The following is a 24,377-nucleotide window of genomic DNA, read 5'->3' as shown; positions in this document are numbered from 1 at the left end:
TTTCCTCCTAAGTAAAAAAGATCTCCAGGGTTCCTTCTAATTCCCCATTCACGGTTCTCTCAGTGTCCTCCACTTCCTCGTCCTTATAGAGAGGGTAACACTACCACTTCATGAGACAAATTTACCTTCAACAAATTAGGCACACCAGATTCTGGGATCTTGGCCTGGCCTACCTGTCTCCGAGACAAATTCACTGTCTCCTGTTGGGAACTTATCCTTATGCACCAAGGTTCTGCCTCTGCCAGTATTTAGGGCATTTAGGAAGAAAGGCACTCCCCCCCTCCTTCCTTTCCCCATCCCCCTTAGTCCTCCCCCAACTCCAGCATGAGACTGGCTAATTAGGACAAATTACAGCAGGTGGCAACTTGACTTTTTTTTTTTTTTCCCAAGTCACAATCCACCAGGGACTAAAAAGCTTTAAAGAAATTTCTCATTTAATCTTCAGACTCAAGACTAAATTTCACTGCAATCAAAAAGCAGAGATTTGATGATTCATTTCCTTCACACTTTTCAAGGTTTAATATCTTTCTTGAAAGGGATCAACACATCCTAAAGATAATTAAGCAGCCATCATTAAGAAGCAGTTCCAGGCTTCTTAATGACCTCCCCCTCACTCTGCTTCTCAGCGCCCTCCAAGTGTGTAAGTGAGGCAAGAAATGACTTTTCCCTTTTCTGAGGATGAAATTCCATACCCCAAAGCTTCATATACTTGAGCTTAGATATCCAACCAGTCTCACCTCTGAAAGATGCAATCAACTTGCAGTGACAGAAAGGTTTTAATTAATTTTTCCCACTGCATATAAAGATTTGAAAAAGTCAGATATTCCTCTCTCCTGCTACCTCAGGTTTCTCCCTACCATTCATTTTCACCTACAGATTACCCCCAAGTACCTACCCCCAAACAATTCCAGATGATTTTTTTAGGGGATGGTACTACATTTGGCAGACAGCTGAGGGTCTAGGGCAGTGACATTTAAACTTCATGAAACTGCAGGAGTTGAAATCCTGTTAAAACACAGATTCCTTGGTCCTATACCCTGAGATTTTGACTTACTAGGTTTTGGGTGTGAACCAGGCCTGGGAATCTGCATTTCCTACAAGCTCCGAGGTCATACTGGTGTTGCTGGTCCTCAGACCACACTTTCTGTAGTTCTGGTCTAGGGAACCTGGGGAAGGGAGAGTTCATAAATACCAGGTTCCCCTATATATAGGGTGTGTGGGTTGTCCACAACAGTCCTGGTGGCCCACCTGGTGAAACCTCCTCTTTCATTCCCAAACATATCCCAGAGAGGATATGAAATAATAAGGTCACCCTGCTTGTGTCCACCATCTCATTTAATCCTTATAAAGAAACCCAAAGCAGCTATTATTATCCCACTTTGCAGATGAGAAAATTAAGCTTGGACAGATTAAGTACGTTTGCCTAAGGCCATGCAGTCAGTAAGTGATACAGCCTGGAACTGAAGCCAAGTGTGTTTTGTTCCAAATCCACACTTTTAACTAAATGGTAATACTATGAACCTGACCTTCCCCATCTTACTCCTCTTCAGTGTAGGGTGGACAGCTGGGGCATGATACCCAGAAGCTTCAACTTACCATTCCTACCATTCATTCCACAGGACACCCCATCTTTGCAGCGATAGCCAAAAGTGAGGCCAGGAAAGGCCAATGCTAGGAGAGAAGAAGTACTAAACTGATCGATGAAGCAGGTATTACAAAGCTGCCCAAGTCCTTTAAAAGCAACTGATCTGAAGATGCCAGATGACATAATCAAGAATGTGTTTCAGTGCTGTTGGGTCTCTTATGCACTTCACACAGAAAAAATGAGACAATTTCTGTACCTGAAGGGACATCAGAGGTCACCTAGCTGATGGTGTTCCATGTCAATACCCTTAAGGAATGTAACCATGAGTGACAATAACCATGGCTCCATTTCATCTTCACAGAAACTTTAGTCAGTACGGGCAGGGGAGTCAGAACCTGGGAAGGTGTGTGTGAGGACAGCACTTGGCAATGAAAAGGGCCCCTGGCTAACTGTGACCTGGTCCTTATACCATCAAATCCTACTATCCTTTGAGGGTCACTGAGTCAATCTTTGCATTTTCATTTATGAGGAATCATAAAATTAAAGGCCTTTGCCCAAAACAAAATGTCTCCTTATTTTCAATGCAGGAGAGTAACCTCCCTCCTATGGGCGGTTGGAAGAGTCCTCCTGGATGAACCAGAGAAGGGAGAGCCTTAAAAATGGGTTAGAGGACCCAGGTCTCAAATGAAATTAGGTTTCCTCCCTCAGGGCCTCTTTTTGTATGTGGTATTCACTGGGATTTTTAGTCTTTGTACCTGCACATTAACTCTGGCAACAAAGGAATGCCTAAGAATCAGAGAAGCAGACACAAGCATTGATCCAATATGAACAGATTCTCACACCTCAAAATAACTTAGCAACATTCTTCAGACACTCTCAGTGCTTAAGAACCAAGGGTTTATTTGTATGGAGCAATTTCAGAGAAACAACCACATCACTTCAAACAGACATTCTTTCTTCTGTTCCTTCTTCCTGAACAGGGACATACAATCACCGCATTGCCCTTTTCTCTACTAAGACAAAGGATGACGACTAGCCTTTGTGGGTCATTCATACTAAGGAACATACCTGTGAGCTGTAAAGTAAATCTTCCCACATACCTGGAACCCAAATAAAAACCCTATCAACTTAAGACACCAAGGCATCCTACCTTGGGGGATGTGAAGGTACATTTGAGTTTCCGGGGCACTCTCTCATGGGCCATTTCAGTCCATTCAGCAAACATATCATCACGGTAAGCCAGGGAAACATCCATGGAAACTTCTGCATTTTCTCCTGCAAGAGAAAGGATGCACAATTCAGAAATGGCATCTGGGAAGGTATTTTGGAAACAGTTCAAAAATTCTCATAGGCTCTGCCATGGAAACGAAGACAAAACAATATATATTCATTTCTCTCAAACTCCAGATCCAAGTCTCCAAATCTGAAACTTAAAAGTCATAGGGTGAATGTTGAAGTTGGATGCTCGGTCCCTTCCTTAACCTCTCTGCCAAAGAGTCAAACAGCTTTCATGTAAACTCCTCCAGAGACAGGGGTCTAACTCTCTCCGAAGCAGCTCAAGTGGTCAGATTGTGACTCATGATCAGCACTTATCTTCCTGAGACTTGCAACACAGGTCCTAGGCCTGCCCAGAGGAGTTACATGGAACATGAGGTCCTTCTTCCACAGAAGTGCCTTAGGTACCTGAAAACCATACTTCATCTGCCTGTGTTTTCTCTCCTATCTGATAAAAATAACCACCGCTCAGAGACATGATTTAAGTACGCTCTGTGCTGCCTTTGTAACACACTCTAGTCTCAAGGCGTCTTTCTTAAAATTACTCCCAAAGAAGTTCTCAAAAATGGGATCTTTTATTTCTTAAAAACTCAAAACCCCTTCTGCAAATGGAGAGGAAAGTTAACGTAAAAGATGAAGGATTTTTCCAAAATTAAAGACTTATATATGCACAGATAAGAATATAATAATAAGCACATCATTGTGCAAATGAATATTCACATGTACTTCCATATCAGTAAGAACCATAAATGGGTTTAACTCACCACAGAACTCACTAAGGAGACGAGATGAATAAAAATTGCATCTATCCGTTATGTCTGTCTTAAACTGTGCCGAACAAGTTCAAGAACAGGAGAGTCTTAATTGGGAAAAACAAAAACCACACAGATCACATTTCCAAAATGATTGGAGAACCAGCTTTCACTGGCGTTATGAGATGGGGTTCAATTCTAGGCTCTAGAAACAGATGATAACTGCTGTTTGGAAAATTAGGGCTTTCCATCCACTGGCCCAGTGTGACCTGAAGCCAATCTGACAATGTGAACCCCAAGTTCTCTGAAATCCAGAAAGAGAAAGAAAGAATGCAAGAAAGGAGGGATCTGAGGCCATCTGGATGTAGATGAAACCCTCAATGAACACCAGTGCCCTGCTACTTTCTTAGTACTATTTAAATCCTCAAACATGGTGAATTGGCCATTCCTATTTTCCTCCTCTCCCTCCTGAAATGCCACAGAACAAACAGTAAAGGAATTCAAAGGATATTAAATCACAAGGGGAAAAAGTGGTAATGACATGAGCAGATCAGGGATTGCAGCAACTTTAAAAAAAATGAAAGATACATGAAATAGGGCTTCCTGACAGCCAGAGAGAGGGGCACAGCCTAAACTGCAACAGAAGGGCTACTGTGGGAAAGTGAGCCATCATGTCCAGTAGACCCCCAAGGAACTCAAAATTTGAAAACACCAGTGTTGCAGAAGACAGGTGAGGCATGGTGCCGACAACAGGGTAACCGGCTCAAAGTTTGTACACAAAATCATTGGATCTCCAGGTCTTCTATATCTGCCTGTCTCTGCGCAGTTTGAGGAGAAACTCTGGACTTGGAGACACCAGGCAGTGCAGAGACTCAGGGCTGAAAACAGGGAAGTACAAGTCTCTACATAAGAAACTGTGCGATACCCAGCTTGACAGAAAAAATGCTTACAGAGTTTGTATGTCCTCTTGGTTGGGGCTCAAGCTGGCCACAGCTGCTCCTTGCTTGACAGCCTCAGTGGTCAACAGAATGAACTGGCCAGAGCTCTCATATTAGACACGAAGCTTTTTCATCCTTTTCATTTCTTTTTTTTTTTTTCCTAAAGTTTATTTATTTACTTTGAAAAAGAGCACGAGCAAGTGGAGGAGGGGCAGAGAGGGAGGGAGACAGAATCCTAAGTAGGCTCTACACTGACAATGCAGAGCCTGATGCAGGGCTTGAACCCACGAACTGTGAGATCATGACCTGAGCTGAAATCAAGAGTTGGACGCTTAGCCAACTGGGCCACCCAGGCGCCCCTACATCCTTTTCATTTCTAAAACTGGCATTAGCAATTGGGACTTTCAGCTATGTTGTGTTGAAAGAACACTTCCAGAACCACAGGACTCAAGAGTATAAGTGTGAAAAGCTGTAAAAGAAGATATCAGTCCACACACTGGGCTTCTTGGAGCCCCAGGGTTCAGAGTAGCACTGGCCTTAGATATTGACAGGAAGGGCCCTTAATTTGAGATCCAAATTTTAAAGGGCCCTACTGTCTGGCCCTCTTCTAACTATTCCCTTTCTCACAGGAAGAGAAACCCTCAAGTGAAAGGGACATGCCCACTGAGGGCCTAAACCCCTTACCCCTACTTTTAGAATATGCTTGGGGCTCCTGGGTGGCTCAGTCGGTTAAACAGCCGACTTCAGCTCAGGTCATGATCTCATGCTCCATGGGTTCGAGCCCCGCATTGGGCTTTGTGCTGATGGCTCAGAGCCTGGAGCCTGCTTCAGATTCTATGTCTCTCCCTCTCTCTGCCCCTCTCATACTCATGCTCTGTCTCTCAATAATAAATTTAAAAAGTTAAAAAAAATTAGAATATGCTCCAAGAACTCAGGACCCCAGCATACCCTACCCTGATAGCTCTGAGCCTATCTCCATGGCCTTGGTGGGGGGGTCTTCCCCAGATCTGGTCTCCTAAGGGGAACTATACAACCACTTGCGCACCCCCTGGGCTCAAGAGTGGTCAGAAGCTACTCTTTGTAGGATACAGTCAGAGATGGAGCAAGGAGGTTGGGGCGTCCACACACATAACACTCAAAGCTCCTTTTCTGTAGGGGATGGAGCCAGGGGTGGAAAGAAAAGGCATTTAGGGGCCCACAACTCCTTGGTCAGTCCCATTTTGGCACAGAATTCCAAGAAGTGGAAGAATCCGAAATTCAAACCTGGCTTTCCAGTGCATTATGAAGGCAAATGTTATAATCAGATAGTAGAACTTAACTTGGCTTAACAATTTGTTGGCCTGATTTATCACTTTTAGGTATTTAGACATATGACAGCTATGCTTTCTTAGGCACTCTTGCCTTGGGCCCAAATGTTAGGGGTGAGCTTCATCAGAACAGGTGCCTCAGGGAGAGGGAAGGCCAGACAGACTCACCTCCTGGCCTTCTCTCAGCTTTAAGAGTTATTCCCATCTGTTGGGAATCCCTAAAGGAAAAACTGTTTTAAAGTACGCTGTTAAAAGCAAACAAATTTTAAACACTGCTTTCATGTCTGATTACTCTGTATTTAAGCCCATATGACTTCCGCGCTTTCATTTAAATGATATCATTTAATGTTCCCAACAAACTCTATGAAGTGGGGCACAGATATTTCCTTTTGATTAGTGAATTAGCTGAGGTCCTCAGGTATTAAGTAATTTGCCTGAAATCATACTGTTGTTGGTAATGGGAGGGAGACAACCATTTTCAAATTGCCTTAAAACACAATTATCTTTTTTTTACATTGCTTAGAGAAGACTACTTGGTATTAAAAGTAGACCATCAAACTAGTCACAAAAGATGAATAAGTAAGTCTTCAGCAAAAACACAGGCTCTAAGCAGACACCCTCTCCTTGACGCCTGCCATCCACCCTGTGCGTAAGAGGTTAGAAATTTCCCAAGAATACATGGCTAGTAAATGACAGAGTTGGGACTTAAACCTGGGTCTGGGTCACCCCGAAACCCCACTACCCTCAACTACCTTTGTTGGTAGAAAACAGCAGACTTCAAAAGAAACCTAACAGGGGGCACACGGCTGGCTCAGTTGGCAGACGGTGTAACTCTTGATCTCAGGGTCCAGAGTTCAAGCCCCAAGTTGAGTGTAGAGCTTACTTTAAAAACAAACAAAATGAAACTTGACACCTGAATCAAGCACACTGCGGTAACACGGGCTACTCAACACTAACCAAAGCCTTTGCAGCTTTCTACAGGAGAGAAATATGTAGTGCTTTGGAGGCCATGAGCATGGCTTGCAGTGTGTCTGGAATTCTCTCATTTGAGCTACACAGCACCATTTCAGAAACCTGACTGGGGAAGTGTGACATGCCCTAAGAACGTGATGTGACGTGACATGATGGAGCTGGAAGCCTGGGGCCAGCTAAGTTCATGTTGTACTCTGCCCCTAACCACATGGGAGATCAGGGACAGGGTGGGTCTGGATGTGGCACTAAGCCCATCTGTTGGAGGCGGCTGCTTGTAGCTCCAGACCACAGCCATCATGAAGCAGTACAGGTCGGTCTCACCAGAACTTCTGCTTTTTTCAAGACAAAGCAGAAATGCAAATTGTTATGAAACATCTCTCCATTTTTAAATGTCTGTAATTAATTCACTAAAAACAAAAACTAAGCTACAACAAAATGAAACTCTGTGCAGTTCAGCTAATGAAATAACAGGTGATCTGGGTGATACTGTGGAGGTGACACTTTTCATACTGCCTTCACACCACCATTCTTTTCTTTCTGTTCCACCATCAAGTGAAGTTCTTTCTAAAACTTTCTATTACTGTTCACAAACTGTATCACGTGTTTCACCTCATCCTCACAATCACTTACTTCCTGTGCTGTCTGAGACAGGTGTCATCATTCCTGAGCTAGAGAAGTCAAGACTCCAAAAGCCCCACTTCTAGAAACATCAGAATCAAGCTTCTAGAGTTTCATGAACTGCAGTCCTATACCTTTTGGCTGTCTTTCATAGTGTACTTACAAAACAGAAACCACAGGGAGAATGGCAGGTTCAAGTGACCCTCTGACCTTCCCTTACTGGACTTTGTGATATCACCCCCTGGCACATATGCTCAGGCTTCTAACCCTGCTGGAACAGGACTTGTCTCTTAGGATTTTGTGACCATTAAGTTAGTTACCACGTGGGAAAAAAAAATACTTAGAACACTGCAGAAAGCATGAAGGATTAGTTACTGTTTTTATCATTTTATTAGGGAACTGAAAATCTAATACCTACCTTTAATTCAACATCATTACCAGGTCTCAGGAACATCGAACTTCCCACTATGAGCCCCTGTCCAAACCTGGAACACAGAACTCAGAAACAGGAAAGCACTGGCCAGAGAAACCCAGCAAAGCTGTGAAGTCAGCCCCCTGAATCATTTTCTCTTCTGCCTCCAATGGACTCAGAAATAAAGTTCAGCTTTAATGACTATGTTGCATGTAATAAAACACCGGTTTCATGACTCCCGGGATACTGCGTGGGCAATACTGCCCCCCTTCCCCCAACACCCCCAGAGATAATGAAAGTGAAGAATCCAATTTGAACTCCCTGGGAGAATGGCAGGAAGGCCAAGGCTACCCCTGGCACCTGGAGAACGATCCCTATAAAACGAGGACACTGGTTATACCTGTTCCATGGGGAAAAGTGGTAAGGTATCAATATAGGGCATTTGTAGATTTGAAACCCATGGTTTTCCACACCTATACCAAACCAGCAGCTTTGCTATTCTGTGGGCTGTCCAAGCTTCACATTTCTCAAATGGCTTTGGAGACACATTTTAGTTGGGTGGAAAATTCATTTGGAATACTGGGAAAGGAGGTGTGGAAAGGCACTGTGGTTCTTCACATTTACTATTTTCATCCTGTTACGGGGGTGGTGCTCTGACATGAGGAAATCTGCACTCCATGGTTCTGTAGGTGCAGACTCAGACTGTAGAGTATTACTGCAGGTGGAAAGATCTATGCCTTTCCATATTGGGAAGCATTGACCAATCATATCCTTAGGAATCATGTTACCTTCTCAGTTAAACTGCCCTGCCCTGCCCTTCATGAGAAAAGCATTTGCCAATCAGTTTTCCAAAGACAAGAAGAAAGCCAGAGAGGAGAGCAAGTCCTTTGCATAAAGCAAGAAATGGTTGGGGAGACAAACAGGAAGAATCTGAGCACCGCAGAATATCTAGGGCAGCTGTTTAACGTTAAGAATGGATCCCGGTGGGGTGAAGCAATAAAAGATGAAGATTCATTGAGGAAGTGATCAGGATGCTTCTCATTTAGACTTCTTGAAATGGGCATTTTCCAGTCAAGATAGTAGAGCCTGTGGGCCAAAGAGATCTGTTTCGGAATTCTATCTTTACGTCTTTCTGGATGAGTGACCTTGAATGAGTCTCAGTTTGCACATGCAAAATAGAAATCATGGGACCCACTTCCCTAGGCTGTTGACAGGACCATTTGGTACACAAGTACTTAAAAATACTAGTTCCCCTTCCACCCTGGTTTAGGATGGTTGGGTTGACCAGTTACCGGGAAATAAAGGGGAGAAAGGGGAGGGCAAGTTACATTAAGAGGAAATAAAGAATTATGTTATGGTTGTCAGAAGCTTTTAGGTTCCCTGAGAAACCTTGGTTTTCCTGGGCCTTTGCCCTGGGAAGAAATTAAAGAAATTTCAAAATGCTCACATGCACTCCCACATTCCATAGGAGAGCCGCCAGTCACCAGGGCTTGTTTGGGTAACCTCAGAAGGAGGCCGCACAGACCAGCCTCCTCCCAGCCTCCAGCAGACATATAATCTGGGGTTATTTATGCCAGCGTTCCTTCCCCAATCAAAAACTCTCTGACCTGGCTTGTATTTTCTTGACGCTTTCAATTAAGGAAATAACAAAACCAACCCTGTCCTACATCCATGGTTAAGCCAGGCAAAAATGGATTCAGCTAATTATAAATTTGGCCCTGGCTGTTTTCTTAAGATGCCCTACAGGCCTGGGTGTGCACAGTTATAAAAATGAATGAGTACAATTATTTCGCAAACCAGCCTAACAGTTTAGTTCACATTACCTCTGTCGTTTTTCTCCATCACGTCAAGCATTTGCATTCTGGAGAAATATTTTCCGCGTGTAAGAAGACATTTTGCTAAGCATTGTCAAAATGATCCCTTGCTGTAATGTGAAGCACCGTCTCCTAGTTGAAGTAAGCAGTCTGAAATATGCAATGGGGGAAACGTTCCTCCCATTGGGCCTTTTGCAAAGTGACAACTCAGAAAACATCCACTTATCCCTACTGTACTGCTTAAAGGCTATACATTTGGAAAAGGAGCTGGGGATATAACTGTTTCATAAACGAATGAGTCTGAAGTACCACGGGATATAGTAAAACTACATCCATCGGTGTTCGCCAGGTTGTAGAGGGGCTCTCTTCTCACTCACTTCACTTGCCCTGAGAGGTGTGTCACCAGCCCCTCTCAAGTTCAGATTTCCCTCCGGAGTTTCAAACCTGCAGGCTCACTTCCCACTGGAGGTCTCTACTTCCACGGTTCAGAAAGCCAAACAACCAAAGCTGGTACACAATCTGCTCATCAAGTCTTGCAGATTTATTCCCCTCTCTCTCCTCACAGTCACTCCTCTTGCTCAAGGCCACCACGCTCTCGGGCCTAAATAACTCAACCACATGCCCCATTCCTGTCTGTTCTCCACACTACAGCCAGGGAGATGACTTCTGAAATACTTTCAATGCCTTTACATGGTCCTCCTTAAAATGTTTACAAGTTGAAACTCCTTGGGGCACCCTGGTGGCTCAGTCAGTTAAGTGTCTGACTTCAGTTCAGGTCATGATTTCATGGTTTGTGAGTTCGAGTCCCACATCAGGCTCTCTGCTGACAGTGCACAGCCTGCTTTGGATCCCCTGTCTCCCTTTCTCCGTCCCTCCCCTGCTTGTGAGTCCTCTCTCTCTCAAATAAATAAACATTTAAAACTAAAAATAAAATAAATAAAATAAGATCTGGAACTCCCTGAATGGCATAAAAGGCTAATTTCTGGGCCCTGGTTGGTATTCTACGTTCATATTGTAGGAGTTCTTCCCTACTCCTGTCACCCAGGTGGCAGGTCACCTTGAGTGTAGCCTGCCACTCCGCCTCCAGCCTTGGAATATGGGTGACAGCCTGGAATTATAGCCCACCTAGACCACTTGTGCCTGTGCAATGGTGGGCAAGTCACCCAACTCTTCTATCTACAGATGAGGACAGCGGTAATGCCCATCTCTTACAGTTGGGACGATTAAATGAGATAATGCGCATGAATTGCTGAGCATGGCCCTGGCATACAGCGAACACTCAGTAAATGCTAGCTGCTATTCAAGGTTAACTACACTGGCTGTACTCAAGGTCCCTGCCAGCACCCCAAATTTTAAAAAGGTGTCGCCTCTGAGCGGATGAATTAGAAAAAGGTTCCTTTTATTCTGAGCTGAGGATAGCACTCTGCATCCCCACTCATGCCAGACTCCTGTTCGTCTTCTAAAATTTGATAGACTTAATCCTGCCTTCCCTCACTCACTAAAACTTGATGAAGTGGCCCTCGCACCCTGTGCATCCGTCACTGTAACACTTAGCCTCCTACAGTCCGACTACCTGACCATTTCTCTCCCTACCCACCTCCCACGAAGACGGAGAAGTTCCTGAAAGCCAGGGACTGCCTCAGTCTCTTTCACCACTCTTATCACCCAGGTCTTTACAGAATAGACATTCATTAAGTATCTGCCAAATTAACACCACCCTTCTTTCTCCAAATACTTCTATGACCCAAAATTTCTTCTGTTACTCCACCATTTCTATACCCCACATGTGTGGTCTATAGTTTGCTCTGTTTGGGTGGCATTCATTCTTTCCCCAGGGCCCGCTGCCCTTTTCCTACTCCCACACATATGCATACATGTACACATACACACACACACACACACCCCTCAGAAAGATTCCTGAAAGTTGGCCCAATGGTCCTACTGAAGAACAATGTACCTGTTCCCCAGGGTGAAAGGAGAGCTTTTAAGGAAAGTCATCCTGAGGGAGGTAGTGTCTCCTCCCCATGTCTGTCTAAATTATAATATGGAGCTGCATAAATATTCTGCCTGAGAGGGCTAGTGGGGGCAAAGGAGGAAACAAGATGTAACCTCAGGGGCTAGAAACCAAAGAATTTCTCTGAGTTTAACGATTAGCAAAGCAATAAAAGGGTTGGCCTTTGAGGTCTATATCCCAAGTGTGTAGGGATAAGGGAATAGGTGGGATTACTTGCAAGAGATTCCAGAGAAGAAAACCTGTACAGCACTCACTGAGGTACGACACTCGACCAAAGACATGTCATGTCTTTGGTAATCTACTCAAGCCTCCTTTGCCAAGTTGGAAAGGAAGTTCATGAGGAACTGAGAACCCATAATACCTGGTGCTGCCAAGAGGGAATCAATATACCTCTGAAACCCCTAATGCTAGGTAGACCATTCCATCCAATTCATTTTTTCCTTCCACCAAATATTTTTAAGCACCTGCTAGTTTCCATGCACAATAGTGGGGGATAAAAAAAAAAAAAGGACAGGGGCGCCTGGGTGGCGCAGTCGGTTAAGCGTCCGACTTCAGCCAGGTCACGATCTTGCGGTCCATGAGTTCGAGCCCTGCGTCGGGCTCTGGGCTGATGGCTCAGAGCCTGGAGCCTGTTTCCGATTCTGTGTCTCCCTCTCTCTCTGCCCCTCCCCCGTTCATGCTCTGTCTCTCTCTGTCCCAAAAATAAATAAACGTTGAAAAAAAAATTTAAAAAAAAAAAGGACATAAAATGTGAAGTTTGCTCTTAATTGTTTACAGTAGCGTAGGGAAGCCAGGCATAAACACAAATAAGTATAATCACATGTGGTTAGTACTACATTAGAATATAAAGTATACCGTCAGTACAAAGATGTCAAGAGTGCTGGCTAGGGGGTCAAAGAATATAGCACAGAATACATAATCTTCCGGATCACCTCATCCATAAGAGGTGATGTTTAACTGTAACTTACAGGATGAGTAAGAGTTCATTAGGTAATGAAGAGAAAGATTTACAGGCAGAGGGAACTGCATGAATAAAAAGCCATGGAAGCATAAACAGTATCATGAAGTCAGAGAAATTGAGAAATCAACTAATTCAATATGGCAGAGAATGGGAGTGGAGAGAATGGGCAAGGCGGGCAAGCAGGAAGGGTCTGATGACAAAGGGAAGAAGCTTGCTCTGAATGCTGTAGCATTTTGTTTAGAAAGACGTTTACGCAAAGAGGCCCCGCAGCTGTGTGAGAGGGTGGGGACATTAGCATAGAGAGATCTAGAGAAAACTCAGGCCCACTGCACTGACACAGCTCCCAGCATACTTAAGATTACCTAATCTCGTAGAAACTATCACCAGAAGAACCATCCCTGTTTTCCAAGTAATCTGAATTCAACAATGAACCGATCTTTGCCTAAGAATGCTTGAGAAATCAGAACCATTCAAGCTGGCAAGTGTTAAAACACTGGAAAGCAAACATGGCAATAGCTCTTTCCCATTTGACCATAATCAACATAAATGCGGAGAGAAAACAAACTTGACAGCCAAGGGAGCAAAACACACAGTGGGCTTCTTTGCTTTCTCCCCAGGACACTGTCAACGTACACAGCATTTAGAATAGCTGATTTGATGGTTACAGAAATCTACCTGCCTCTTCCTCTTGCCCCCACCCCTTCTCTCTGCCCCCACCCCTTCTCTCCGAAAGCAATTAGAGAAGAGAGCTTCATTCACACTGAATCTAAAAATAGATGGCAGAGTTCACAGACTGACAGCTGCATTCTCATACAGTAACCAGGAAAGGAAAGGGATAGCTAATTTAACTTAACAACTTCCAAAACAAACAGGGCAGAAGTAGTCCAGGATAAAGAGAAAACACAAAGGTCAGCTCTTCAAAGAGCTGGAAGAGGAATGGGGTCACTTGGTGGCAGTTTATTAGTCCTCCCCAAATCCTGATGAAATCAGCTAAGTATTTTGCCCAGATCTGCCTAGAGTCCTTCAGACAAGAGCTCTGGCAGACAAAGCTGCTACAGGAATCCAAGCAAGATCAGGCAGAAGGGCCAAGAGTTGCCCTCTTAACTTCTCCATGCATCACCTGGACACCCACAAGCTGAGTAAGTCACTACATTTTCTGGATAAGATAAATGAACACATTCCCCACTCCTACCACCACATCTAAATCATAGTGCCTAGCCTGGGGCAGAGAAAAAAAAGTTATCCAAGAAATTCACAAGGATCGTTAAGAGGGAAAAACCAGGTGTCTAAAAGGAGTGACCCTTTCTTTTCCTCTTCTGGGTCCTAAAATGTTTTAGTTTCTCTCCTCATTCTGGCCTCCCCAGGGAGGGGATTATGGTTTCGCTTCAAAGAAACAAGGGAATGCCTGTGGGCGGGAAGCAGATTCTCTGCAGCACCGGCTCTCAGGGGGGCTCCCAGCCAGCTAAATGTCGGAGCACTGTACCCCAGCATTCCCCTGCCGCACTGCCTCCATTGCCCTGGTGACTAAGCTGTTTCAACAGCTGTGTTATTGCTGGATTCAGGCCAGTGTTCTTCACACAGAGGATTTGTGTGGGGAATTCAGGATTTGGGGCTCTATTTGCAGATGAGGGCCTACCCTTGATCAATCAGCAAGGGCCTTCCCCAGACTCAGGCTCCAAACAGCAATGAGACGATATTGGGCTGCCTGCCACCCAGCCTTCCAGAAGATGGACAGACTCCTTACAGCACAAAGGGGGGGGGGGGGGGGGAGAGAAGGTGATGTGTCCGTGACAGGGAGAGAGAAAGAGAAAGAAGGAAGCAAAATCAAAACCACCCTTGGTTGAGCCCCAGAAGACCTCCACTGCCCCTCCCTCAATATAAGACACCTGCAGGAACATGCTCCTTTTTCTTCTCTTTCCCTCCTGATATCTCCCTCAGTCTCTCCTTTGAAATAACTTCTCTTGCCCTTCAGGTGTTGTTGGCACCCCCTTTGCCTCTACAACACAAAGTCTGGGCAGCCCATGGCCTCCCTGCCTCTCATCACATCACTTATACTCATTTATGTTCCTATCACCTCTTGAGGCAAGCCGGGCCTGCTGACTTGTTCCCTCACTACCCCAACCTCTAGGTTCTTTGCTCAGCAGGCAGGCACTCCTTTACTAACTGCTGAACAAACCACCAAAGTCCTTTGCACAGAGGGGTGACCCTTATTTCCTGTGGGGGGGGGGGTGACAATTTTCATTTCTAGTCCATTCCAGGATGCACCTAAGAGCCCTGTATTAACCTGCTCTCTCTCCTAAGTTCTCATCAAGAGGAACTAGGCTATATTTTCTGATATTGAAGAGACCATAGAAATGGGAGTTTTTGTATAAAGAAGGTATTGTATTTTTAATTTTTTAATGCTTATTTATTTTTGAGAGAGAGAGGGACAGAGACAGAGACAGAGCATGAGAGGCAGAGGGGCAGAGAGAGAAGGAGACACAGAATCTGAAGCAAGCTCCAGGCTCTGAGCTGTCAGCACAGAGCCCGACATGGGGCCCGAACTCACAGAGTGCAAGATCATGACCTCAGCTGAAGTCAGAGGCTTAACTGACTGAGCCACCCAGGTGCCCCAAGAAGGTATCGTATTTTCAAAAGAAATAAAACAACGATTTTTAAAAGCTCCAACTTTTGAGTGACTACTCCATGCAGACATATTCAGATGTGTAAACATTTTCAGACACATACATGCCAGCCTGACACAGATGATTGATTATCTGCTGTCTCAACACGAGGAAAATGAGGCCTGTGATCATACTGCTAGAGCGGGAGAGAGGCAAACTATGAACTCAAGTGTGCCTGACTCCACAGCTCAAGTTGTTTGCCATTATGTCACAGATCAGTTGAGTTAGGAGCCCTGTTTCTTGGTCTAGGTAAAGCCACTTAATAGCTGCACCATTTGAGTATTTTATGCATCGTATTCTTTCATTAATTACCGAAGTTGGATCAAACTAAGGTCCATCTAGTTCTAACATTTCACGAATGTAGAAATCTAACACACCACCAGCTGCTGAGCTGCATTCTGCACTTGCGGCATTGTGGCAAAAACAAAGAACAATAAAACAATCCCTGCCCTCAGGCCACTTGTAAAGGCGTTAGAGTGACAAGGGATAAAAACTCCAGTCTGACGAATGTAAGAGTTAAACAGTAGCAAATACAAAAATCCCAGAGTACACGGCAGTACTCGAGAAACAACCATCATAACTATAAAAGGACAATAGTACATTTCAACAGTGTTTGTCTCCCCTCACCCCAAAATATCTTTTTGCTGCCAGCAGGACTAGCCAGCTAGCAGAAGGGATTCCGTCTGTTTCACGGGAAAGCTTTGTTTCTGACAAGTTTCGTAAAGGAAAAAGTAGGCTAGAACAAGCTTTTTATTTCCAACCCACCTTTTCTTCGTTCCCATGAATGAGGAGGGGATACAAATGAAGGCAGGCAGCCAGGGAGAAAAATAATATGGCTGGTGGTTCCTGACCTCTTGGATTCCTGCCGTCAGAGAAGCCCGAGAGGCAACATTTAATTGTGGAAAAACCAGCCTTGCTCTTCTCTTATCTTTTTCCTCTGTGACTTAAACCCACAATTACTGGCAACCCCTAGATTCCGAGTCACTCAGCTGGTGGTGGCAGCGATGGCTGTGTCTGTAGCTGAAAAGCAAAAGGGGAGTCAGATTTTACCTGCCTCCGAAGGCAGCCAGCCTCGAGCGAGCAGCCCTAACCCAGCTTTACGACTTCTCCCATTAAAAAGTTCACAGATGCCCTCCCGTCGGGAATACCACCGTGTGAGAAGTCCAAATGGAAAAAAAAAAAAAGAAATGCGATTTCCAGCTGCTGCATAATACAAAGAACAAGCTACAAATCTCAAATCCTGAATTCCACATTTTATTTCAGCACTGGATACGTGATTTTAAATTCCTTTTCTTAAGGATCAAACTCCAAATTTCTTTGCCTGGCCATCAATGCAACTCACTAACTGCCCCCTCAGTCTTTTAGGAGCTTATCTTTTCTCTCCAATATGAATTCTTCTCCAGGCTAACAAATGGGCTCTCTGTCCTTCACATACATGTTCTTTCACAGCATTTCATGGTGGGAAAATAGGGATCTTGGCCCTGACTTCCTCACCTATTAACGAGGTGACCCTGGAGAAGTCACTGCCATAGTTTCAGTCTGCAGAGCTTTGAGAGGTTGTGTCCCACACACTTCTACTCTCATCTTAAATTATTATCCTATTCCAAAACATTTTAATTTATATGTTAACACATGTTTACAGTCAAATGTAATTAAACCATGCCTTGTGGGCATATTCTCCTAAGGATGCTGAAAATTTCCCACATCTTCTATTTTAGGGTGTTCTCCAATTGCTTAAGTACTGATCAACATGTAATTTGAAACTCATGGGGTCCACCAATATCATGAAGTTGGAGCTCTTACCTAAAGATTCATGGATAACCTCTGGGGGTTCAGTTGAAACATGAATACAAGATGTCTCAATAGGACTTATGCACATTTTTCTCTGAAGGTCAAGGTCCTTGATCCAAAGTTAAGAACCACTGTCCTGAAGTAATGAAAGGCCTATTGCCAGCAACCACCCAGGTCCTTGTGTTGCACACTCAGCCCTGCTATCTTCCTTTCTGGGCTTCTACGTTCTCTCCAGAACTCACATGCCTTTCTGCTTGAGTCCAAGAATAATAAGAACTCAACTTTACTGAGCATTGACCATGTACCAAGCACTTACTATGTAAAAGCTGCGTAAGTATTATGCTAGTTTCATCCTTAAAACAATCTTATAAGGGTGGCACTACAATTACACACCTCTATTTTATAGATGAAGAAAATGAAGTACAAGGAAGTTCATTAACTTATCAAAGGTGTCACAAAACTTATAAGTGTCAGGTCAAGAATTTAGCCCAAACACTCTGGTTTCCTAGAACAAAATTCAGCTACTCTTGGACTGTTTCTTTGCCATCATATATTAGTCACAAATTTCAACATCTCCTTCAAGATTCCACCCTTCAGGACTTGGTTAAAAAATTACCTTCTCAGTTAAGTTAATCATTTCCCCTTCTTTGTTTATGGAATACTCTAGGCACTTAGCACTGAACACATTGGTGTAATTTTTAATTTCTTTCTCTCTGCACTAGACTGAGCTCCTAATTAGTTATTTTGAGTACATCTTGAGTATTTACACAGCCTGGGGCTATGCTAAGTATGGAGACAAAAAGATGAACAAGATACAGTCCCTGCCTTCAAAATTCAGTCTTGCAGGATAGAGAGAAGTAACAAAGAAGGGCCATGAGGTTTTTTGAAACTGGAGTATAAAGGATAAGGACTTATCTTTGTATCTTAAATCCTAAGTCCAAAAAATGCCAGCGCGTAGTAGAAGCCCAATAAATGACCACTCAATGAATGAAGGAAGTTGGGAAGAGGGACTCAGAAGCCGGACTGTTGAATTAAAAGATCGAGCTTCCTTTTATGAAAACTCTTTGAGGTTATTTATACACTGACTCACCTAAAAACTGCTTCCTGTGTTGGTGTCTATGATACATTTTTTAATGTCAGACTAAAAATACACTTCCAGTACACCAACCCTGTCTGCCTACCCAAGGACTAGAAATGAACGCAAGGTAAACACATAACAAAATAAAATACTAGAAAACTCACTCATGTCAACACTAAGCTCACCCACTAGCAGAGGGGCATCTTCAAAAATGGTTCATACTTGAGGGTCTGTGAAGTCACCTATTTATAATGCTGAAGGGATACTCATAAGATTTTTATAAAGCAAAAGAATCTTAAGTGAGTCATGGACTAGCAGCAAAAGAGAGCTGGAGTGATAGGACCTCAGGAGTCATCTGGTATAATTTCCTGTTCAGAACAGGGAGATGCTCCATAGCACTACAGACAGACTGGGGGTGGGGTCAAGGCACTGGACTCCAGAGATCATTTTTGCTTATAACCCCTCTATTTCTCAGCTGTAAGACTCTGAATATGTCAATTTCCTCACTCTGCCAGAGGGACCTGTTGATATGATCAGATGAAATAAAAGTAAAGTTGTCTTGATCAGAGAGGATTCGGTTGCAGGTAGCAGGATTTCACCCGCACTAGGTAGAAAGAAATCAGCTGGAAGGAGCCTGGGTGGCTCAGTCAGTTAAGCATCCGACTTTGGCTCAGGTCATGATCTCACAGTTTGTGGGTTCGAGCACCGCATCGGGCTCAGTGCTGACAGCTCAGAGTGTGGAGCCTGCTTTGGATTCTGTGTTTCCCTCTCTCTCTGCCCCTCCCCAGCTCTCTCTCTCTCTCTCTCTCTCTCAACCTCTCTCTCAAAAATAAATAAACATTAAAAAATTAAAAAAAAGAAAAGAAATCAGCTGGATGGACACAAGGGTATCTCAAGAAATTTGAGGGCAGAAAGTACTACCAAACCTGAGGGACTAGAACCAGGAATAAAGTCATCTTTTGTAGTCGATTGTAATTATACCCCATAGACCTTCACCTCCACTTGTCTCTTTGCACCTGGTTTTCCCACTCTGTGGCTTCTCCATACATGTGGTGAATGATGGTTGCCCAGGGAGCCCTCAGGGCTTCTCATTTAGATGCCAGTAAAGGTCGGCCTAGAAATACTGAATCCCAATGTTGCACAAGAGAGAATCTGATCGCTCTCCTTAGGTCGAGGGCCCATCCTAACCCAATCAGCTGCGGCTGGGGGGCTGGTCGTGTGGCCAGCAGCCCACTTAGCTGGTGTGGTGGAAGCCCGCACTCTGAGGGACAGGAAATATGCTAGTTCTGCAAGAAAATGGTATGAAGCCAAAGAGAATGGCTGGCCACAAAGACAACCATCAGCACCACCCAGTGCAAAGTATCACTGTGGTCACCATTACGATTCTCTCCACTCCAACAAGCTTTTGCTTGATTACTACCAGTGTTAAGCTGCTCCATACTTCAAGAGACAACTTCAACTGTGTGGCAGCAACTTTTTTTTTAAGATGCTGGATTTGAATATTTTGAATATTTACACATTTAAATTTAAATATTTAAATTAAAATAAATATAAAATTTCAATATTTTCAATCTTCCCCCAAACCTTACCTGTAAAGAAGATATAACCTTCTTTGTTAGGTTACGTCTGAACTTCCCTTATGGCCATAATATGAATAACAGGTAAGGCAGGAAAGACAGACTCCTTGAACAATTATTTTAGGAAATAACCTCGACCAGAAAAATTTAAAAACCAGAACCTCTTCTTGCTCTAAAGAATTACTACTACCTCTCCAACTAACACTATTAGTACTAATTTACTAAAGCAAAAGAGGAACTGGAACCATATCTAGCCTCAGTGTGGAGACAATAGGTAGATATTAAGGGAATTTTTTTTTTTTTTCAAATGTAGAGTCCCTGGCACTTTTGCAAGTAGAATTCTGCTTTGTTGAACAGAGGATTTTCCTTCCCCCATCTAACTTATTTTTGTTTTGAAAACCAAATCCAGAAAATCGTTTTTCTTTATATTTTCTTAAGTTAACCAAAATTGAAGTATGATTCTGGGGAAAACAACCTCACATTAGCTATGTGATGACTGACTGGCATTTAAATACTGACAAGAATACCCAAAGTCAGAAGAGGAGGTTAAAAAAAAAAAAAAGAAAAAAAACCCAAACACCTTATACATAGTGGGGGTGCCATCAAGGAATCTGTTGCTGCTAGCTGCTTTGCTATTCACATTCTTCACTGATGTCACCAGGATTTATTTTAGTAACCAGGATATACTTGTTATGGATGCAAAGAGAATCTCCTCGTTTATATTCTAAACTCAGAGCAGGAAATCAGACACGTGGGTGATCTGCAGCTGTGGTACTATAAACAGATTCTAGACTGCACTACATTCGCTGAACTACAGATTGGGAGATCTAAGAGAGAAAAATAGAAAATGCACCATCTTAGAAAGACCAGTGCAACTTCTGTCCAAGAATATTTGGGTGCTGTTTGGTAGAAGGCTCACTGACCTGTATAAGTTGTGTACTTGTTGCTGTGTACCATCCACCTACCTACATGGTTGATGTACAACTAGGAGATCCTGCTTTGTATTCAGCCAGCTATGCTACAGTGGGCAAGTATCTCAGGGTGTAAGGTTTCTTCGTCCAGTAAATTAAAAGATTAGTCCTTTAACATTTCTGGGACAAGTACCCAACTTGAAAACTTGACAAAAGCCACAAACCCTCTTAGTCTAAAAATAGATACAATAAATATGACTGGAATTTTACACAGAATACCAGGGGGCTTCCCTGGCCCTTGAAGTCCACCCATAAGGCTTCTTGGTTGAAGATTACTAGACTAGCAGCATTTTACATTCCTTGCAGTGCTCAAAGTCTGCAATCACACAGCTGAGGTTTAATAACAATTACTATAAATTATTCAAACCATAGATGAGTATGTTTTGTTATGACTAGAAACTAACCTGATACAATCTACTTTCCAATGTTAAATTGACCCGCAAGCCAATGGATAACCGGAAGGAAATAGGAGGGACTGGATATACCAAACTATAAACATTAATTTAAAAATCATGGGAAGGTTTTACAGGAACCCAATTCTGTTTCTAGGCTGTATTTCTTCTCTTGGATATACATAACACAAAACCTTTGAGCCAGATAATGGAGATCCAGAGAGTTTATAGTGATGCTATCCAAGTAATGAGCTTACCAATAATCGCACCCGAATAAAACAAAGTCACAGGTTCCCATGTTCCTGCCAATATAAACCTGTTCACAATGGTTAATTCCAAAGTTGTGGCTGAAGAGAGTCCCTCAAAGGGAAAGATAATCCATAAATGAAAGCAAACAAACATGATGTTCCTAATCTCTACTGTTCTGGTTAATCAACAAAATATATTCTTCTTCCGTGATTTTAGTTTCTTTCTATCCTAAGTCAGTAGGTAAGGCTGATTCATACTAGATAATTCTAGGTTCTTGCCTTGGTTTTAAGGGGGCACAGAACTCCACATGAAGAAAGCCAACTGGTCACATAAGCTCATCTCAAATATTGACAACCTCCCTATCTTTTACCCACCTCCTCAAGCCCCACCACATTTAAGTCTCCTGGATCTTTTTGATGTATTTTGAGCTTTTTCAGTTTATCTTTTTTGGGGAGGAGAGGGCAGAGGGAAAATCTGAAGTCATTTTTGTTCACACTGACTCTGAGTAAGGTAGGTAAAGAAATATAAAAAGTAACTGAAAAAATATTGATGACACCAGCCTATAATAAAAATTATCCAATCAGAAATGTTTCTTAAAAACAGAGACTGTCACATGGTGATGACTCAAATACGGTCTCTTTTTGAAAGTAATGGGAGGGTAGAATTACATTTCTTCTCAGTAGTTGCTTCAACATATTTTGTTAAAAAAGACTATCTGATAAAGCACGGAACTCCAGCCGCATGAATACCATTTTACCAATGGCCTGGTTCCATCCATCATTAGCAGTTGTAGTTCTATGGCATATGGAATCCTCTCCCCCATTAAGCTCTCTTTGTGGAATCTTCCCAAAAGGCATCTGGAAACCTAGACTTAAGAACCAAGATTCTTGCTAATGGCTAAGAATGAGTTCACAGACTTTCTTCCTCCTATAAATTCACCCCTAATCATTCTGGATAACATGACTGTTTTTTACAGTCAACAGATTGTTCTTTTATTCTAATTGTCTTTGTGTGTGGTGTCTATCTAACATTCCATAACAGGTGTACAAATGGAAGTGCACAGTCACTTTGTAAAAAGTGAAGCAGAACTCTCAGCTATTGAACTTGAAAACTGGGTAATATTATCATTCTAATTATTTTTTTGACTAGAAATATGTTTTTATAGAAATGTTTTCAGTTTGAGAGAAGAAAAATCACTTGTCAGTTACAGAAATAATTCCATCATTTCATGCAGTCATTTACAGTAATGAAACAAGCAAATAAAACTTAACACTCGATCGCAGTGGCTCAAGGCAAGACAATGACTTCATTACCTAAGAACAGAATAGATGTGCTGGCTTTTCTTAACACACAGCATTTACCATTATTTCTTCAGTGTAAGGAATTTTCAAACCCCTTAAAATTCTAGATTTAGTACTCGACACAGATCAATCTATCTTAAGGCTCTCTGCCAATGAATCTCGGTGCTTCTACTTCAACAGCCTGTAGATTTGAAAGCGTGGTAGATGCATGTCAAAAAAAAAAGTTTCTTTGATCTCTGCACCCAGGTTCCTCAAAAGAAGCCCCATGGAGAGTCTGAGGTTATGCTAAGTATGTGACTTGCAGTTGTAATCAGTAGAGTGAAATTCCTTTTAACAAGTGGGCACCATTTTAGCCAATCCAAACCTGTCTTTCACAAATGCATACATAAATTGAGTGACTGATAATACACTTTAAAAAGAATGAGATACACCCACTTTAGAGGATGTTTTCAAATAACAGAATTTGGTGTCACAGAAAATCTAAGCCCATCACACAGATAAGCATTCATTTTTTGCAGTGATTAACCATATATCCAGATACCAGATGTTTCACCTGACTTTTCTCGGACACCCTTTTGTATACTCATACTCTCTCCATTTCCTCTATGTGGCAAAAACTGAAGTCCTGTGTCCCTTACAACTCTACAGAAGCACCATGTTTGTGCCCTGACAAACAGGTTAATTCCAAGGCTTTGAAAGGTTCAGAAAAAAGTTAGCAACAACTCAATCACAGATTTTTGACAGATAGGTCTGCTAGGAATTTGTCATTGGTATTTCACTGAAAGGTCAATTATTCCTGTTTCCAAGCATCTATAGGTCTCTAGATTCCCTTGAATGGGACTCCCCTCCCCAGCTCTTACAGCGTATTGGGTTTTCTTTTTGATTTTTTTTCTTTAATCTTTATTTTTGAGACAGAGGGAGACAGAGTGAGAGCGGGGGAGGACAGAGAGAGAGGGAGACACAGAATCCAAAGCAGGCTCCAGGTTCCGAGCTGACAGCATAGAGCCTGATGCGGAGCTTGAACTCACAAACCATGAGATCAGGACCTGAGCCAAAGTCCCACTGAGCCACCCAGGCGCCCCCAGCCTGTTGTTTTAAAACTATCACCACTTCAAAGCTGAACCGCCTTCTGCTTTCCATACTTATCACTGAAGGACAATTGTAGGTTGTAAAATGTTTATGTTTAAAAGGTGAAAAATAGGGGTTCTGTTTAAAGTTGCTTTTTCAAACATGGATTACCTTTTTTACGTAAGGTACATAGACTATCTTCTTTGTCAATAATCAAATATAATATACATTCTCTAACCACTTTTGTCACTATAAATTTCCCTAGAATGTCATCACTCCCCCACCCCGAAGGCATCAATCTGATGAATCTTAGAACTGATTACGTAATGACAAGCTTTTAAAGAGTAAGTCAAGGGGCGCCTGGGTGGCGCAGTCGGTTAAGCGTCCGACTTCAGCCAGGTCACGATCTCGCGGTCCGTGAGTTCGAGCCCCGCGTCGGGCTCTGGGCTGATGGCTCAGAGCCTGGAGCCTGTTTCCGATTCTGTGTCTCCTTCTCTCTCTGCCCCTCCCCCGTTCATGCTCTCTCTCTGTCCCAAAAATAAATAAACGTTGAAAAAAAAAAATTTAAGAAAAAAAAAAAAGAGTAAGTCAATATTTTCCAGTTTCTGAGGGTTTGTCAAGATCTCAAATTCTAGCTAA

General features: G+C 42.9%; 1 protein-coding gene across 2 annotated transcripts in view; it reads right to left on the bottom strand.

Moving 5' to 3' along the window:
* The window catches only part of WLS (Wnt ligand secretion mediator), a 101,447-nt gene that overhangs the window by 29,700 nt on the left and 47,370 nt on the right, over positions 1-24,377 (bottom strand). For both annotated transcript variants that reach the window (XM_047870781.1, XM_047870782.1), the window contains exon 3: positions 2,736-2,860. In XM_047870781.1, coding sequence (XP_047726737.1) covers positions 2,736-2,860 — 125 coding nt within the window. The remainder of the gene's footprint in view (positions 1-2,735; positions 2,861-24,377) is intronic.

This window comes from Prionailurus viverrinus, chromosome C1, assembly GCF_022837055.1.
Source record: "Prionailurus viverrinus isolate Anna chromosome C1, UM_Priviv_1.0, whole genome shotgun sequence".
Taxonomy (NCBI): Eukaryota; Metazoa; Chordata; class Mammalia; order Carnivora; family Felidae; genus Prionailurus; species Prionailurus viverrinus.
The sequence above is the reverse complement of the archived record's forward strand: the minus strand, read 5'-3'. Positions and strand labels throughout refer to the sequence as shown.